Here is a 19,358-nt window from a genome sequence, read left to right on the forward strand (position 1 = left end):
ATATACAAAATTATCACATGGTAAGCCATAAATATGTACTATTAAAACAATCACTAATTTAAAAAAACTAACTGTCCAACCCACAAACCAAAAAAACAAAATATTATGCATTCCAATTGATACATTTTTTTTCAAGAGTAGGAAAAATTTATTGAGAGAGAAAGCTTCTGTCTAAGAGAGACAGAAGGGGGACCGGAAAGTGGGTTGCCCTTCTAATTGATACATATTATGAATGAAGGTGTGATCCTTACACCGCATTTAATAGTGAATGGAAATTTTTTCACAGTTAAAACTAGGAAGGAAAAAATTCAACACATTCAACTCTGTGCTTCAATTTTCTGCTTTAAACCTCATCAAGAAACCAGCACAAGTGTCTGAATGTTCCATGCTATTGTTTGCGAAGCATAAGATTTTCTTCCTAAATGACACATTTCAAAGTTCTGCTTTTTATAATGTCTAATAGCAGAAATAACCACTGTTCTTGTGGATGAAAGAACAGAAATCTTCCAGAACTCAAGAGTCATGATGGCATTTAGGTCCAAGAGAAAGTCTATCCTCTTGTTACCTGCCTCCTTTCTACTCACACTCAAAGATTAGGGATGAAGTTTGTGGAGTATTTTCCAAAGAGCACTTTTCACTTCCTTGTTCCTCAGGCTGTAAATGAGGGGGTTCAGCATGGGGATAACCACAGTGTAGAACACAGAGGCGATTTTGTCAGTGTCCATGGACTCCCCAGAGCTGGGCTGCAGGTACATGAAAATGATGGTCCCATAGAAGATGGACACGGTGGTGAGATGGGAAGCACAGGTAGAGAAAGCCTTCTTGCGTCCCTCAGCAGAATGCATGCTTTGAATGGCAATATATATGAAGAGATAAGAGATGAGGATAATGAGGAGGGTGAAGAAGACGTTAAAGCCCACAACAAAGAACACAATCAACTTGCTGATACGTGTGTTGGAGCATGCAAGAGCCAAGAGTGGGGGAATGTCACAGAAAAAATGATTAACCTCATTAGACCCACAGAAGGAGAGCCTGAAGGTGTCTGCTGTGTGGATTGAGGCATTGAGGAAGCCACAGACATAGGAACCAACCATCAGGAAGGTACACACTCCTGCTGTCGTGGTGGAGTAATGAAGAGGTCTACACACTGCTGCATGGCGGTCATAAGCCATGGAAGCCAGAAGGTAACACTCGACAGTGGCAAAACCCACGAAGAAGAAGAGCTGAGTGGCACATCCACTGTAGGAGATGACCTTGTCTCCTGACTGCAAGTCAGCCACCATCTTGGGGGCCACAGCTGAGGAGTAGCGCAAATCTACAAAGGAGAGGTTACTGAGGAAGAAGTACATGGGGGTATGGAGATGGGAGTCTGAAAGGATGATCACTATCATCCCCCCATTCCTAACCACAGTGATGAGGTAGATGAATAAAAACACCAGGAGGAGTGGAACCTACAGGCTGGGGTCATCTGTTAATCCCAAGAGAATGAACTCTGCCACTTCTCCAGTGCTATTCTCCATTGAAGTCAACTTAAATTTCACTTGGTAATTAAAGAAAAAGGCCAGGGAAAAGCAGATGAAACTACAAGAAGAAGTGGAATGATATAGAATAGAAGACTAACATATATTGGTAATGCAGCACATGTAAGATACACGCTAGGTCCTTCCACTTTATCATAGCACTTACTCCTGAGACAGGTGGTGTTATGCCTGTTTTATAGATGAGAAAGTTCAGATTCAAGAACCTTAATACTGGAAAAGGTTGTCTAATTAGTAGAGGTCAAAATAAAAGTTCATTCCTTTATATTTTTAATCCAAAGTTCATGTACTCATAGACTCTACACGTTTACATGATATAAATATATATTATGATGTAGATGTGCCTAGCAACATAGTTGCTAAGATTTCACTCAAGTTTTTAAGAATCAAAAAGAGAAGACTATTAAGTTAAAAAAAAAAAAAGAATCCATCATCCTTTATCTTCCTCGTTCCACCTCAATAATTTAGCCTCACTAGATTTCTTGAAATTTTTGCTGCACAGGTAATTATTAAATAATATTAATTAAAGAAATTGTAATAGCTTACCATATGCTAGATACTACCCCAAGGGTTCTAGTTGCATTTAATTCGATCTTCACACAACATTTGAGGGGTTACTCTATTATTTTCCTCATTTTATACAAGGAAAAACTGTATATATGGAAATATTCGACTCCTTCATTTCCAATCTTTATTTTACCTATAGAAACAATATTCTATAATTTAAGACATGCCAATAGAATATTTTTCCTTCTCACTTTAGATAACTTCCCCATTGGCAGTCTCCTCTTTCTAGATACTATTTTCTTCCAAAATAGAACATTTTTTTATGGTGACTAGAGAGCTGCAAAATAATAACAGTTAAATGAATATTGACTAAAATCACATAACACAGTCTTTCAATACTATTTGGGGGCTTATTACTTAACACTGGTTCAGCAGAAAGAGGGTGTGGTATCATATATAAATGTGTATATGTATAAGTCTTATAGATATAAATGTGATCCTGATTACAGTGAAGTTCTCCCTTGCTGTATCTTGTTGATTGTCACATAATTAGTTGGGTGACCACCCAACTCCTTGACTTGCTGTGAGCCTCCTGGGACAGTGACTGCATTCTTCCTTTCTCGTCTCACCAGGCCCACCATGGCCTCCAGCACACATAAATATATACTTGGTGAACTGACTAGAACAGCAATGACAAACACAACAGACAAGCTATTGTTCTCTTGTTTATCTGAGTCCACACTTCCTGCCAGTATATTAGCTTAGACTTATGGCATGAAAAATATTCAGAAGCAGCAATGAGTTTGGAGGTGGTCAGGCCTGGAGAAAGACTGTGTCCTACTTTTAGAACACTCTCTCCCTCCTACTGCCTTTCCTCAGCTTAAGCATCCACAGGCTCTCCCAGCCTCTGTAGCAGAGTGGGTGGGAGCCATTGAGGGAAGAGAGGAAATGCATGAAGAGAGGAGGGGAAAAGACAAACAGGCATGAGAAGGAGAAATTGTTTAAGCTAGCGTGGCCTCACCTTGCTTTGGAGCAACTGGTGAGGAGCTCTTTGCAAATAACACAGAAGAAGAGCACGCCCTGGCTTGTCCCTGTGGCTGGTTTCACAAGGACCAGGTCAGCCATCTTGGAAAGTTCAGTGAGATGGAGACCCTGCTAGTACTTCACTCCTGATTTCCAGATTTTGCCTTTGTAAACAGTGCTTCAGAAGTAACCTTGGAAGTGTTGTCTCATGCTCATGAAACAAATTCCTAGAATTTCATATTTTTCAGCCTTTTCCACTTGTTCATAGATTTCCGACTGAGCAGCAGTACTTTCCCTTATTACTTTCATCCAGCCTTTCTCATGCTCTTTGTTTTGACCTTGGACACATTCACTTATTCCCTAATTTAGCAGAAACAATGCACCATAGTCTATGATGAGTAGTGTCCTGGTCATACATATGAAGTGTCACTCAAAAGTCACATAACTACTTAACTGTAAGTGTCACATTTTCGAGGGCCAGATTTTTCCACATCGCCACTATGGACATAGCCAGCTGGACAGCTCTCCACCTATTAACAATTTATATTCAAGGTGCTTTCTGTGTTATCTTGGTGAGCAACCCTTCTCTTTATGCATGTAGTTACTGTTGGTAAATGTGTCTGGATTCAGAGCAGCAAGGAGGCTTCTGGAGTCAGAGTGTAGAGAAAAGGCCTCATTTACCCAGCACAATCCCTGAAGTGCCACAGGGCCTAACTCCAAAACCTGATACCGTGTGTGGTGGTACCTCAGCTCACAAACTTAACTCGTCCCACAATTCTGGGGAAGATGGCCCACCACAGTCCTGTTCGTCACCCAGTGCAAAGCTCATACTGAACTGAAAAGAACATTAAAATTTAAGAGATTTTTATTGCTATAAAGAGAGAAGGAGACTAAACCATCCAGATGTCTGGAAATAAAAATGTTTCATCAAAGTTTCTTCTAAAGAGGTTGGAAAATCACTCCCAACCACCACACTCCATTGGGGAAGTCCAAAGATCATCAGTAGAATTGCTAAATTCCATGAAGGAAGAGATAAATCTACTTGTCTCTGTTAGTGTTCTGTGCTTCATTACCCACTGGCTGCACCAGTGGCAAGCACACAGTAGGCTTAATTGTCTTCTAAGTGTATAAGTGAATTAGAATCTCAGAAGTTGAGTTAGAATAATAGCTTTAATGATGCTTACTTGCTTTGGAACTATAGATAAGTAAGTTTCCCTGTATCAAGAGAGTATGAAGTAAAATAAAGTATGGGAAAATCCAGCCATCATGTGGTCCATGGGAGGTCCACAATACAAACAAATGTATCTCTATTAACCTACATCAAGCATATGAACTTGTTTCCCAGACTTTAAACCAGTTGATAGCAACATTCCATCTAGAATGACTATGTCGATGGCTGCCTAAGTGATGATGCAAAATCATCTACAGGAATCTCCTTCTGACTGTTCTTGCGAGACGTGGCAGAAGAGCTTCAAGAAAATGGAATTAAGAGCCCTTTAAGCCTACACCTGGCCCCTTTCTCCTAGCTAAGCCTACTATTTCTGCCCACAGTGTGAAGAATGTGGCTGTAAAAGAGTTGGGGAAAGCAGACCTATATCCTAGGGAGTTATGAAATCTTAATTCAGAACTGCCTTCAAGGACTGAACTTTCTGAAGTCTAAAAAGAAAAGAAAATCTGTTCGGTCTCAGAAGGCCTTGAATTTCAAATAGTAAAAGATTTCCTGAGGCTGTGTAATAAAAGCACACAGACAGTTCTGCTGCCGTGACCGTTTATGTGAGTCCCAAAGTGAATCACACCAGCCTGTGTAAGCGGGCTGAGGTCCACGGGAAGATGCTGCTTACATAGACTTAGGGTCCTCCGGAGAGAAGCTCTCCAAACTGGGACTCAGCAACACATAAACAAGCAGTCAAAACAATACTTTCCTGGGGGAACTGAAACATTACTGTGACATGAACAATCCTCCAAGACCCTCCTCAAGGGACAAAAAGACTCCATTTCTCAAGTCTCAGGGAAGATTATTGGTGAGGAATTTTCATCAAAAATGCTCTCAAAGAAAAACCACATTTTCTTTATCCAGTCTCCAGCTGATGGGCGTTTGGGCTCTTTCCAAGTTTTAGCTATTACAAACTGTGCTGCTATGAACTTGGGTGCACATATATCACTGTGGTATTCTTTTAATTCTTTAGGGAAGAAAAACAAGAAATTCCATAAAAAATGAGAAATTAAAAATTTTCACCAGTGGTCCCTCAGACAAAGGTCTACTATCTAGAATCTATAAAGAACTTTAAAAAAATCAGACCTCTCAAATTTAAAGACCCAATCCAAAAATGGGCATCTGAAATGAACAGACATTTCTCAGACAAAGGAGTAGAAATGGCAAATAAACATGAAAAAATGTTCAACATCACTGGTCATTCGAGAGATGCAAATGAAAACAACACTGAGATTCCACCTCACTCCAGAAAGAATGGCTACTATCAAGAAATCAATCAATAACAAATGCTGGCAGGGGTGTGGGGAGAAAGGAACCCTTCTCCAGTGTTGGTGGGAGTGCAGACTGGTGCAACCACTGTGGAAATCAGTATGGACATACATCAAAGAACTAGGACTGGAAGTCCCATTTGACCCAGCTATTCCCCTACTGGGCATCTTCCCCAAACAATTAAAAGAATCATACCACAGCTATATATGTGCTCCCATGTTCATAGCAGCACAGTTTATAATAGCTAAAACTTGGAAATAGCCCAAATGCCCATCAACTGGAGACTGGATAAAGAAAATGTGTTTTTTTTTTTAATGGAGTATTACTCAGCCATAAAAAATGAGAAATTAGAGACATTTATAGCTAAGTGGATGCACATTGAGGCGATACTCTTAAGTGAAATAAATAGGGCACACATGAATAAATACCAAATAGTTTCTCTGGTGTGAGAAACTGAAAGTGTAAATAAGGACTAAAATGTATAATAGATAATGTGAAATAAGAAGAAAAGGGGCAAAGGGGAAGGGGAAGTGGGAGGGGTAGGGGAAAGGAAAGAAGGGAATGGAATTAATATGAGAAAATGAAAAAATGGAAACAAAGGCTTTGCAAATAGGGAGGGATGGAGGATTGAAGGGAGGGCAGGGGAGGGGGGAAAAATAAGAACCAAGATGGATTATGTAAAGGTGCACATTTCCAATGATGAGTGTCATTATATTGTATACCTAAAATGTACCATTGAAATAAAATTTTTAAAAAATACTCTCAAAGGAGTATGAGACGCAACCACTCAGCACTCAGCCTTAGGAAGATACCCTGCACTGGGAGTAGGCTGTTTCTCTAAGACTAAGAGAGGAGGAATCTTTAAATGGCCCATTCAAAAACAATCAGCTACCTCAAAATCTCCATTTTTTTAAGCCCAGCTTTGACTACAGAGCTCCAAGTTCAGGAAATTGTTTTCCAATCAATTTGGTTTTAAATGAGTTTAAACATGGTGCTGAGAAGAAGCAAAGGATTCTATTTCATTAGTATCAATTACTGAATTCACAGACAAGGACTGCCTCCTACATTTCAAGCTCAATGTTAGACATGTGCGGTCCTTCACACAACTCTATGAGAAATTCTCTCTCCAATTTTACAGATGTGAAAACTTCAGTCTGTACCTAATATCTAGCTCTTTTTCTGCTATTATTCTCCAGTAAAAGAAACCCGGGCTCCTTGGAGAAGTGGCCAATTCTAGGACTGAAAGAAGGAATAAACCAGACAAGCCCGTAGAGGTTTGTAGTCCGGGAAGGAAACGCCAAAGCCTGTCTGCCCCAGGTCTCTCTCTACCTTTCCACTGCTTAATTCTCCTTGGGGGTCAATATGGAGAAGCAAGGATGCTCTCAGAATCTAGAAAAGGGTCCTTTTTCTCTCAGACTCTCACAGGTTTATGTTCCAGGATAGTAGGTTACAAAAGGAAAACTGACTTAACCTACTTTTTCTTCTTTTGTGTGAAAATATTTTCATGTAAAAATTTATAATTCAGATAAATTAATCTTTAATAAAATGAAGAAATAAAAAGTGGCCATGTCATAGTAAGATAGATGATGTGAGCCCAAGGATGTTTCCACCCCTGATGGAATTATTTTTCTGCCAAACATTTAATTAGGAATTAATATCAATTCTTCATGGTCACTTCCAAAAAATAGAAGAGGGAAAATTTACCAGTTCTTTTTATGAAGCCAGTTTTATCAGATAGTAGAAATATCATAAGAAATGTAGCAATAGATTATCTTCTATTGTGAACATAGACAGCAATAATTCAAAACCACTAGCAAACTGAAAGTAAACAAATTTACTAGACATTGCATTCAACCGAGTAATCTCACAAATACATCCAAAATCGACCAAGCAATGCCTAATAAAACATAGTACGAAACTTGTTTCAATAGACAGAAAAGCTTTTGAGAAACCCAATGTCCTTTTTTATCAGTGTATGCTGGTGATACATACTGGCTCCATTTGTTTTGGGCACTGGTCAGGTATAGTACATATCTTAGCTATTTTTTATTCCCCCACCTTCCCCATCATCTTTCCTATCTCCAAAAAGTCTGCTTTTTGTCTCCTACCATCTATTCTTTATTATTTATTTGCATTCTAGGTTTCCGTAGCAGTAAATCTCCTGACCCACATGTTGAACCCTGAAGGGCTAGATTTACTCCTTGTTGTTTAACTGTATTAATACAAAGACATAAAATAGGAAAAGTGAGAGGGAGAGACACAGGAGGAGAGAGGAAGAGAAAAGGGAGAGAGCAGAGGGGAGGGAGTCAGTATTCTAAAACCTTGAGCAGCTTAAACTGACAGCTATTGCTACTGTAAAATACAACGGTCCTGGGCTTGGCACGTGAGAAAGCTCGAATCCACCACTGACTGCATGCAAACTGAGATAAATTATTCATGTGCTTGAATCTCAGCAGTTCCTTCCGCCACTGAAGGTATCTGCTTCCATTTTCTCCCAGAGCCTCTCAGTTCCTGGGGGGGCGCTTCTGATTGGACACTTCTGACTCCTCCCCGTTTGGTCTCCTCACAAGTTCTATTCAACTCTTCACCTCCGAATAGTGACCCTTGGGGCTTAGGGGAGGAGGGAGAGGAGAAAAGGCCAGTTGTTCTGACTGGGGGAGTGCAGGGCCGCAAGCCAGCCTCTGTCCATCCACCCTTGAGTTAATGCTGCCATCTTGAGGCTGTTTCCAGCCTTTCACCGAGTGAGCTGTTCCCAGCGGCGGGGCTGGAGGAGTGAAAACTCCTCTCCCTGTAGCCCTGATCCGTAGCTTCACAGGGGAAAACCCCTGCGGGATCACAAGCAGAATGAGAAGCTGGCAGCCTGTGCAAAACGTTCATTCCACGGCCGCATCCCCTGTCCGCGCCTCGAGCTGGTGAGGTCCCCAAGGCACCGTGGCCCAGGATGTTACTGTGAGCATCTGACTGCATGCAAGACTGACCTGAGACTCACAGAGGGCAGTATCTGGCTAAAGCCACACAGGTAATTAGCAGTTCAGCTGGGATCCATGGCTCTCAGACTTGTGATATTTCTGCCGTCGGTTTCTCCAGTTTCCTGAGTGTCTGTGGACTCCTCAGCACCACCCAAGTATCTGCACTGCCTGCAGGTACCGCCCTCATCTCCTGGCCCCGAGGTCGGGGCCACCTAATGCTAACCCCTCCTCTCCCTCTCCACCTCGACCACCCTGTCCTCTTCTGCCTTCCTGTCCCAGAACTTCCCCTGCTGCTTTTCACGGGTTTCCCCTCCATCTACACCACTAATCCTGGCTCTGCTTACTCTTGGAGAACTTTCTAGAACAATCATCCTTGTCCTCTCCACCCTGCTTACTCACTCTGAGCCTGTTTGTCCAAAAACACGCTTTTGTTACCCTGTGCTTCCCACAAAAATTCTCACAAATCTCTCTCCCGCCCTAACATGCCCTTCTGCTGCATCAATGTCCACATCACCTCCCAGTCTCTTCCCAGTCTGCTGCATCAGAGCCTCAACTATTCCCATTCCCATCCCACTGAAGGAATATTCTGAACAAATATGCTCTGCTGGCGTACATTGGTTACACAGAGCAGTAGGTTTTGTGTTGGCATAGTCATGTGTGCATATACCACTCTTTGGTCATTCCTCCCTCTCACCCCCTTCCCTGTTACTCCCTGCCTTCAATACCCTTCCTCTTCTCCAATAGCTTCTCTTCTACTTTTATGTCATTTCTCACTTTAAAATCTTTTTCTAGTTTCCTCACATGTGGGAAAACCTGTGACATTTGACTTTCTGAGTCTGAACTATTTCACCTAACATGATAGCCTCTGGTTCTATTCACTTGCCTGCAAACGGCATGATTTCATTTTTTCTTTATGGCTGAATAGTATTCCATCATGTGTAGAATCGTCTTTATCCATACATCTGTCCGCAGGCCCCTAGGTTGTTTCCCTAGCTTAAGCTACTGTGATTGTGCTGCTTGCACGCAGGTGTGTGGGTATCTCCACAGTTTGCTGACTTTAATTCCTTTGGCTGTATGCCAAGGAGTAGTGGAATAGCTGGGCCTAGCGGTAGCTCTAATTTTAGTTTTTGAGAAACCTCCATGCTGGTTTCCATAATTCCTTACTGATTTACGTTCCCACGGTCGGTGGTCAAAGTGCTCCCTGCTCTCTGCATCCTCACCAGCACTTGCTGACTTTCATATTCTTGATGAGAGGCCCTCTGCCTGGGACAAGAGGGGATCCCACCTGTAGTGTGGGTTTGCATTTCCCTGATAGCTAAAGACATTGAACTTTTTTATATATGTATTGGCCATTTGTACTTCTTCTGAGAAATATCTGCTTGATTCATTTGCCCACTTATCAGTGGGGTTACTTGCTTTCTTGGTGTTAAGTCAGATGGGATGGGCCAGCGGAGCACGCGCGGGAAGCACAGGAGGCCAGTGCCTGGGCTCCCAATCCGCTGTGGGAAATCATTCCTGACTTCTTGTTCCATCTCCTCGGCCTGATATTCTAAGCATTCTAGCTCCAAAAAGTATTTCAGCTTCCGTGTCTTTCTCCAGCCCTGAGGCATCCCACTTTCTGTTCGCACAGACACCAAGGTGTCTGTTCCACAGATCTGGCACGCAGGGGTCCTGGTAAACTACCTGCTTTCTCTGCCTGCCATGCTCTGAATGCCTCCCCTTCTGCCTTCCTTCACGCTGCTCCCTCGGGTTGCAGTGGCCTAGTTTTACCCCCTTCTTTTATCTCTTTCACTTAGAAGTTCAAATTAAAGCCAGCTCCATTGTGAAGTTGTCCTCTGAGGTCGTGAACAACATATGTGTGCTCCTCTATTTATAACCCTTTCCCACGCTGTTGTCTTATTAGTTCTGCACATTATTCTTCCTTTTATGTCTTTCCCAGAGCCTATACATTACCTTCTCCCACTCCCATATTCCTTCTTATTCCACTACCTTGACCTCTGCTTCCAGGAAAGAACACAAGGCAGTGTTAGGCAGTGACTGACCCTCCTGGGCGATGGATTCCTCGGGGCGGAGGCTATGGTTTACTGTCTTGAGGCTTCCCTGGAGTCCAGAACAGCGCCTGTAGACAGCAACTGCCTGCTGATTCTCCAAAACCCATCTGATTCTCCATTTAGTAGATTGCCGAGGCAGAGAGACGAGAGCTGAGGAGTCTACTTCAAGAAAATTTATTTATCTTTAACTCAGCAAAGTAACTTTCAGATCATCACACTCAGTAGTTTAAAACAGTAATGTATACTTCTCAGGGGGAACAAAATGGGAAAATTGTTGATTTGTAGACTGATAAACCCTAAGGGCTCTTTGTTAGAGAGAGATAAAAATAAAGAGTTTAATCGTTGCATTGGAATACACTGTTCCCCTGCTTTGCAGGAGGAAACCAGTACTTAGCAGCTGAGACGGAGCATTGTCATGAGAAGGAACACAGAAGACAGGGGCCCTGGTTCCTCATGACAACACTCTAAGTGGCCTCCTGCCTTCATGTCATCGGCATGAAGATTAGGACCCAGATTCGCTACTTCATCTTAAATAAATGTCTTAGATCTCCAGTCTCTCTCCCTCCATCACTTTCCTCTCTATCACATTCAGAAAACACTTCTCATGCTGATCCTTCCTAGAGATATCTTCTAACCCACCTTTCATTTCCACAAAGCATCTCCAAAGAAATGCTTGCATTCCTTGAGGAAATGCAAAAATTATCAAACACTAAAAGATACTCAGGAAGTAACAGAAGTAAAAAGCGAAGCAGCTGGGATGGAAACCCACACTCGAGGTCAAGATTCACAAAGTGAAATCACTCCCGCTTTTAAGTTTCAACCCAAATGCAGGATCTCAAGTGAGTCACACACCACGAGACCACAGCTCTCCCATGGGTGAGTCTGGGATTGGCTAACAGAGTGACACCATGTAGCCAATAACCAGAAGGCTCCAGAGCTGGGGGTTGTATCTGTGCTGCTGAAGTATTTTAAATAATAGTAATCGTAAAGGTTTCCCTGGGAGTTTCCCCTGGATTGTGGCTAGACCAATGACAGCCAGTGACAATCTTGATGCTGAAAGGCACCTATACTCTTCTCCCATGACTGTGTGTCCTTGACCTGGATAGACAGAAAACAGCTAACAGGATGGATTTCCTGTGCCATGGAAATCAGTCGCTCTTGAGTATTACTTTGTCAATAAGCTGCTACAAAGGAGGATTATGAGCTCAAATTCAAACTCTTCCCTTAATCTCCGAGCATTTTCAATTCCATCAACTTTCATCCTGAGCCTTAAAAAGTGCTTTCTAAAACCACAGAAAAACAATGAAAAGCCTGGTACTGTTTCACCGTCTCCATGGCAATGCCAGAGATGGATGCTGAGCTGATATCTCCACATGGCTCTTGGACTATTTTGTTAATGCCTTACTTGTGGTACTTGACAGTTTACAAAGCCCTTTCTCACTTATTATCTTGGTTAATCCTCACAGAAAACCCATGTGGAAGTATTATTACCCACATTTAGCATATTATGCAACTGAAGTTTAGAGCACATGAGTGACCTAACCAAGTTTCTTCTGCTTGTAAGAGATAGAATAAACTGGTGAACTTGGGCTTGGCTGGGGTCAAATCTCCTGTCCTTAGCATTGTACACAAAACAGCACAGCCTAGGGCAGTGGGTCACCGGATGCCCTTGTGTCCTTGCTTTTCCCTGGAAAATTTGCCTCGAGGTCCGTATCTCTTACAGGCATTCACATCATTGATACAGGGCCTAAGAGAAAGCACCTAAAATGAAGAATTAGCAAACAGTGGTTCTGGTTCTAGCTTTGCACTAAATCGAATGACCTCAATTCATGCATGTAATCAATCACTTTTCCATCCCATCGGTCACCAGGAATAATAATCTTTCCCATTCTCTCCCCTCTTCAATCCACTCCCCTAGTTGAAAACCAGTAAGCTTTCCAGAGCTGGGAGCATCACAAAACTGTACAAATACTGGCCTAGCACACATTCAAAGTGCGTCCTGGTCACCAGTGATCTGAAGATCCTCATGGGGTTTTTCCTTCTTTTAAGCGTGTAGTCCATAATTTTTCCCAGCTGATGCTGCCCTGTCGGCTCCCCTTCTCCGCCTGCTGGCATTCACTGCTGGTGCATATGGACGCCCAACTGGAAGTGTCCGTGGCTGCGGAGGGCTTTCCTTGGTCACAGAGGCACGGTCAGCTTGCACATGAAAGAGGCCGGAGAAGGCACTGGCTGACACCTTTTGTGTTCTGCAGTAAACTCCAGGGTCCTCAGAAGCACGGAGCTGAGCTGCGATTGCACATTCCACTGACATGGCCACAGATGCACACTGAGGTGGTGGCCTTCCCTTTACCATCTTAATTTCCCACTCCACTACCTGTACACCCAGAAATCACCTCCTAGGTAGGATACTGTGCACAGGCCTAGGCTCAGGATCCACCTTTGTGGAAACCCAAAATAAGAGACTCTTGAAGAAAAGTGCTAACTTCAGCAAGCTGTTGGGTACTGGAACTGAGTGACGGACCTCACCCCCTGCCTTGTCCCTTACTGAAATCTCTGGACCTTTCACCCTGCCTGATTCACAAGTTCTCTTATACACCCTGTAAATCCCCCCGCCAATGTCTCCACCACTTTCCATTGCCTTCAGAGTTTTTAGGTTCTTAGGCAAATCTCCCTCTAAGATCCTCATTTTGTTTTTGCGTCTCCAGAGTTTCTTAGCTCATAAAATGAAAATTGAAAAATGAAAACTGAAAGATCTCCTGGAGAGGGGAAGCCATATTTTCCAAGTGTCATTGAACATAATGAAAATCACCGCCTTCACTAACTAAAACACTGGAAAGTGTCCTTAAGATCTCTCAGAATCACCAGAAATGTCTTCCTTCTCTTCCTCACTCTCTCGCAAGCCAGTTAAGTAGTAACCTTTGAGGATGTTATGGCTGAATGTACGTGCCACCCCCAAACGACCCCCAATGTGACATACGTGGAATAATGAAGTAAAGGAGCACTGTGGTCTAGATGTCCACCAGGAGCCTCAGATGCTCACAGATGGGGCTTGTGGCAGGCGACTGGATCATGATGTGTTATAGCTGACTTGCTGGTTGAGGGGTGGGTCTGCTTGAGGTGACAGTCACTGGGGGTGTGACCTGGGAGGGGGGTTTCCTTCCCTTCCCAGCTCTTCCCGGCTATCATGAGGTGAGCACCTTTGCTCCACCTGCCCCTCCACCACGCTGTTTCTCCTTCAGAGCCAGCTGAGTGTGGACTGAAATGTGAGCCAAAATCAGCCTCTCCTCCTTTAGCCTGAGAGTGTCAGGTATTTTGTGCCAGCGACAAGGAAAGTGACAAAGACAAGGAGTTCATAAAAGCGGAGCTTTGATCTCATAGGGTTAACGTCCTTAGAAGATGCTGTGGGGCTCTTCTCTATGTGTCTGTCCCTTCCTCTCCCCTCTGTCGCCCCATGTGAGGACACAGCCAAAGGCAGCTGCCTGCCAGGCAAGAAGAGAGCTCACACCACAAAGCAACACTGCCAGACCCTGACCTGGGATTTCCAGATGTGTGAGAAAATGAGTATCTGTCCTTTAAGACACCCAGTCAGTGATACTGTTATAGAGGCTGGGTGGACCAACACCCAGTATAAATATAAACCTGTCTCTCTTATACTTTTCCTTTATGTTTGAAAGCAAGATACTGTATCAAAATTTTTAAAGTTATTTTCATACAAGCATATGAATTCAAGTAATATTAAATATTTAAGTTTTCTGTTAACGAGAACTAAATAAAGTAAACAAATCATATAACTTCCGAAACATTTCTGAATATGAGAAACGGCCATACCCGCTTCTTTCCCGCTAGTGATGCAAATACACATTACTCAATTTTACCGGCAAGTTGGACAGGAATAGGCTTCTGTTCTCAACACATGAACTATTCACAGGATGCCTTAACCTTAACGAAACATTTCAGTGCTGTGGTATAAAAAGCACTGAGAAGTGATCAGATATTATTTTTGTATGTTGGTTTTGGTATTACTGGGCAGGGGGGATTGTTTGTAATGACATGCAAGGTACATTCTGTGCCCACCCTGAGTTTATACTGGATTTTTGCATTTACATCTATTCACTCTTCCGCTATACTTTAAACTGATGAGACAGAATGTTCTGCTTACAGAACCCATGACAGAATCCCTACTCAAGTCAGTTTAAATTTTAAATAAATAAATATCCTTAAGGAAGAATTTATATGTTAATAATTTTCCGGGCAAAGGATAAGGTACTGATATGATAGATGGGCTTTAAAAAGCAAACACAGCTGTCCATTTCTCAGTTCTGCTTTCCTGTCTTGGCTTCTTTCTGGGGGAGGCTCTTTTTAAATGATGACACAATAGTTCTCCAACCAGGCATGGTGGTACCACCCTGTAGTCCTAGCACTCTGGGAGGCTGAGGCAGGAGGATCAAAAATTCAAACCCAGCCTGGACAACTTAGTCCAGCCTAGCCTGGTCTCTTATGGAGACCCTGTCTCAAAATTTTTAAAAAAACACACAAAATATTTTAAAAGGGTTGGGAATATAGTCAGCGGGAAGGCCTTGGGCAAAAGAAAAAAAGAAATTTCTTTACAGTGAGAGTTTTGTACTGTCCTCAGAGACAGCATCTCAAAATATGAGCATTCTCCTTTCCCCGTGAATACCGAAGAGGCCCAGGAGCAACGTGACTGGCCTTGCCCAGGGCACGTGTCTACCCCTACCCCTCCCCGAACGCGGGAGAACAGAGTACCCTAGTGGGTCGGACTGGGACTGAGCCCGTTCTGGGGGCAGAGGGTGAAGTCAGCCCCGCCTGAACACGCACCCAAAAGTCGCTGTGGGAAACTGGGCTGGGGGCAGGAGAGAGAAAGGCTGAGGAAGGGACTCCCATTCAGTCCACATCTCCACTTCTTTTCGGTTCACGTTACCAACCTCGCCACACCAAAGTTCCAAACATTCAAGTCCACACTCCAGTCCTCCTCTGAGTTAAAGTTTAGAGAACGTCTTCATTTCTTGGTTGGTTCATTCTCGAGATTGAGTGGTCTCCAGTAGAGGGAGGGAAGATGGATATGCCTCACCAGGATGCCGGGAAGTGCATGCCGTTACCCACATGGTCTGTACCCCTCAACTCGCTTCGGATATTAATTTGCCCACTACGGAGCTATCCTACCTGGGGTGGGGAACCTCCTACATCAACTGCCTCCTTTCTTACTAAATATGCCAGAGCCAGTACTGCTTTCAGGTAAAGCCATGAATTTGCAATAACAGCAACCCAAACACTGGCTCTCCTCTGAGAGTTCTTTCTTTTTCCATCCGGTGGACCCTAGTGGATTTCCTTCACCCCTTTGAGCTCGAGGTCCCTAGCATGCAGGTGCTGCACCGCTGGGGAGTTCTGTTGAGTTTCCACCCAGCAGTATCCCGGGGACAGTCACTTTCAGTCTTACGTTGACGTGGCTACTGCCACTGTCCTCAGTGCAGACCTGCTATGTCTAAGACGCTGTCCTCTAAGTGAGGGGCCACCCTTTCTCAGTTGCATTTCAGCTGGAAGACCTCTTTTTTCCAATTCCCAAACTGCAGCTGTGTTGATGGCTCTTAAGGCTGTGCTCCTGCAGGAAACCAGCGTTTCTGCCACGTGTCCTTGTGACACCATCCCTCCTGGGTCCCCTCTGCTGGTGAATTCTGGAAAGCTCTCAGACCTGTCCCTTCAAGCCCCTAGCAACACCTACCTGCTTACCTTCTGTGTCACTCTGGAACCCAGAAACCAACAGTTTCACCTTGGAGGTTCTGAATCCAAGAATCTGTACTCACTTCCTCCTTCCTCAATGGTGCCCACATTTGCAGGCATCCACACCTCCTCCACGGAGCCCTTCCTTTCAGGACACTTCATCCTGCCTAACTTGGGGAGTGGTCCAGTTTGGTTGAAGCCAACCTGCACAGTCTGTTCCCCCAGCAAGAGAAAATCACCAGTGGGTATGCACCCTAAACTGGTCCAGTTAGGATCAATTTCAGGGCTCGGCCGGTCAATCACGCCCCCTGCTGGTCAAGAGAACAGGATCCTGTGCTGGCCAGCAGCCATCACAGAGCCAGCAGAGGAGTCCATGACAGGGCCTGCATGGAAAGCAACTGTTGTCTTTATCAAGGTATTAAAGAGTAATTGACCAAAGTAACTGAGGGACTTCCCTTTTAGAATGAGTTCTGAGTCTACGGCATGGTCCTTTCCACACATATTACTCAGTGGCAGCAAAGTCCTGTCCCGGAAGGGTGGCTTTTATTTTCCTGCAAACCCAGAAGTTGCTCAGAACCGAGACTAAATAGGCAGGAGATTCGTCTGAGTAATACTATTTTTGAGCTTTTAAAACCAAGGAGAACTTTTTACTTGTGATTGGTTTCCTTGTTGCCAAAGCACTGGGCCTCGAGTATCTTTTTTTTTGAGCAAATATAACCACTTACTTTTATTGTGAGAAGAAAATGTTTTCATGTCTTAATTACATCTTAGGGAGCTCTGGCTTTTCTCTGGCATTCTTAAATGTTTAGACTAAAAGAATCTCAGAGTAGCTAGCTCTGGGGAAAAAAAGAGAGAAAACACTTTAGCACCTGAACATTCCTTCTTAAGGTCTAAAATCCCAAGTTTACTTTGTCGAATTGCCAAGGCGACCAGAACCCCTGCACACTGACACCTGCCTATGACATCACCGCGTGAGCGACACTCAGTGAAGAGGATGGTCCCAAGCTGAAAGTGTATTTTACTCGGTTGGGTGCATCCAGCCAGCCAAACAGAAGACAGGGCCAGATGGCTCCTTATCTGCGTGGCCTCCCACAGATCTTACGCACATTTGGAGTTCCTCTTTCATAGGGTTAACTGCCATTGTTCCTTTCAACTCTCAAAACTGCCTTATTATCTGTTCCAACGAAGGAGACAGATATAATAAATCTTGGCAAGAATCACTTAATCCATTTCAGTTCTCCAAGAAGTACTATTTCCATAGCAATCTCAAGATGACAGATTTGGCCTTACTTTTTAAAATATCTCCAGTGAAAGAGTTTTCATCAGTAACTTACTTCAGAATCAAAGATTCTTAAACTCTGGGGTCTTTTGTTGTTCTTGTTCTTGTTAAAACAAATAAGATACAATTATTTTAAGACCATGGTAAGTCAGACATAGTACATATCTCATAGATATCTTTTTCAAATAAGGGCGACTCCTTGAGAAACTGACTTTTATAAATTAACTGATGGGATGTAAGAAAGTCAGATTCTTTAATAGCCTGTCAAGTTTTCCTCAAATATACTTACAGTGCTTTCAGAGGAACAAATAATGAAGAGGAGATTTTTTCCTTGGGAGCTGGCTTTCCTAATCTAAACTAGAAAATGATGAATCAGTCTTTCATAACATCTTCCTTTGGAGAAGCCCCATGAGCAGCCATTTCATGTATCTTCATGGGCCAGCTGTGAGGTTGAGGAAAATACCTGCTTCATTTTTGACTTTAGAAGTGAATCCGTAAGTGCCTAATGGAAAGCCGGATTTTCTCCTTATGAGCAAACCATGAACATCATACTAAGAAGTATTGATGTCTTTCATGATGATTCAGTTAAGCTCTCCAAAATAAAATAAAATAAAATGAGTATGAGCCCAAACTAAAGAGAAAAGTTAGTAAATAAAAGTCTCTCCTTTTATATCAATTTCTTTGGATTTAAAAAATTGTATGGAAGGAAACAAGGAATAGGATACAAATTCAATTGCAAATAATGCTTCATATATAACATGGGAAGCAGAAAGTTTATCTACCAAATAAATATGCAACACGTCATTACAACTGCAGGCAATTTTATTTATCCAAAAAATCTACTTCCTCTTGCAAAAGAGAAATACACTCAGGGCAGATACACAGAGCTTAAGAGTGGTATCATGATTCCCTGCAGCAAAGAGAAAAGCACAGCAGTGAAGATGAGCTGGGAAATGAGGGAAGGCTGAGGCAGAACAATTCCAAGAGCCAAAGGAGATCTGAGCGAAGCCATCAGTAGAGGTAAAATGGGGAAGGAAAACAGCCAGTGGTGGAATGAATTGTGCAAGCAAAAAATCCATCTCCAGAAGGGCTGGATGGCAGGAGCTGGCCAAAGTCCAAGTCCAAGCTTCGGAAAAGAAGACTGGAAGCCTCACACATACAACGATGCGGCCACACGAACATCTCGAAGCTGCCTTGTTCACTCACCGCCTCTGCCTGTGCTATGAGCCCACTAAGTGGAAGGTCAGTAACAGTCGAGGTGCTTTTCGTCTCTTGATTCAGGCTTCATAGACGATCTAAAGAGGCTGTGGGTCACTTGCAATTAGAGAGAAAAGAGCTTGTTGAAGCAGGGCTGGCAGTAGGTCTTGTCATTCTGCTCTTGGAAGATGCCCTTGTTCAACTGCGTCAGGCAGAAAGCGCACACGAAGTGCTCGGGGTGGAACTTGTGCCCCATGGCGCTGATGCAACGGCCGGTGATGGGCTGCCCACACCCATGGCACAGGGTTCCCCGTCGGTGGTGGTAGTGCAGCTCACAGAATGGGCGGCCATCCAGCTCGAAGAAGGAGCCGGTGGAGAAACTGCTGAAGCAGTCCTGGGAGTAGAGAGAAGACACAGGAAAGGAATGCGTGGGTCAAGGAGCAAAATAGCAGCAAGTAAACCTGTCAGCCCTGGAACTCCCACCAGGAACCTGCCAGTTGTAGGAATTTCCCTCAAGTCCTGGACAAACGGAGGCCAACATGTCCACTTGCAAACTAGAGGAGCACATGCCCATAG

General features: G+C 43.5%; 2 protein-coding genes across 3 annotated transcripts in view; both read right to left on the reverse strand.

Moving 5' to 3' along the window:
* Positions 1-593: 593 nt before the first annotated feature.
* LOC101723594 (olfactory receptor 5B21) lies at positions 594-1,520 on the reverse strand. Its single transcript, XM_013067473.2, is given in 1 exon segment — positions 594-1,520. A coding segment is annotated over 1 exon segment (927 nt).
* Positions 1,521-18,389: 16,869 nt separating this feature from the next.
* Lpxn (leupaxin) overlaps positions 18,390-19,358 on the reverse strand; it is a 36,183-nt gene continuing 35,214 nt past the window's right edge. For both annotated transcript variants that reach the window (XM_013067493.3, XM_004869741.3), the window contains exon 9: positions 18,390-19,176. In XM_013067493.3, coding sequence (XP_012922947.2) covers positions 18,907-19,176 — 270 coding nt within the window. In that variant the 3' untranslated portion in view covers positions 18,390-18,906. The remainder of the gene's footprint in view (positions 19,177-19,358) is intronic.

The sequence above is a fragment of the Heterocephalus glaber genome, unplaced genomic scaffold (assembly GCF_053883595.1).
Source record: "Heterocephalus glaber isolate CG9 unplaced genomic scaffold, H.glaber_assembly_v1.0 deba00001805, whole genome shotgun sequence".
Taxonomy (NCBI): domain Eukaryota; kingdom Metazoa; phylum Chordata; class Mammalia; order Rodentia; family Bathyergidae; genus Heterocephalus; species Heterocephalus glaber.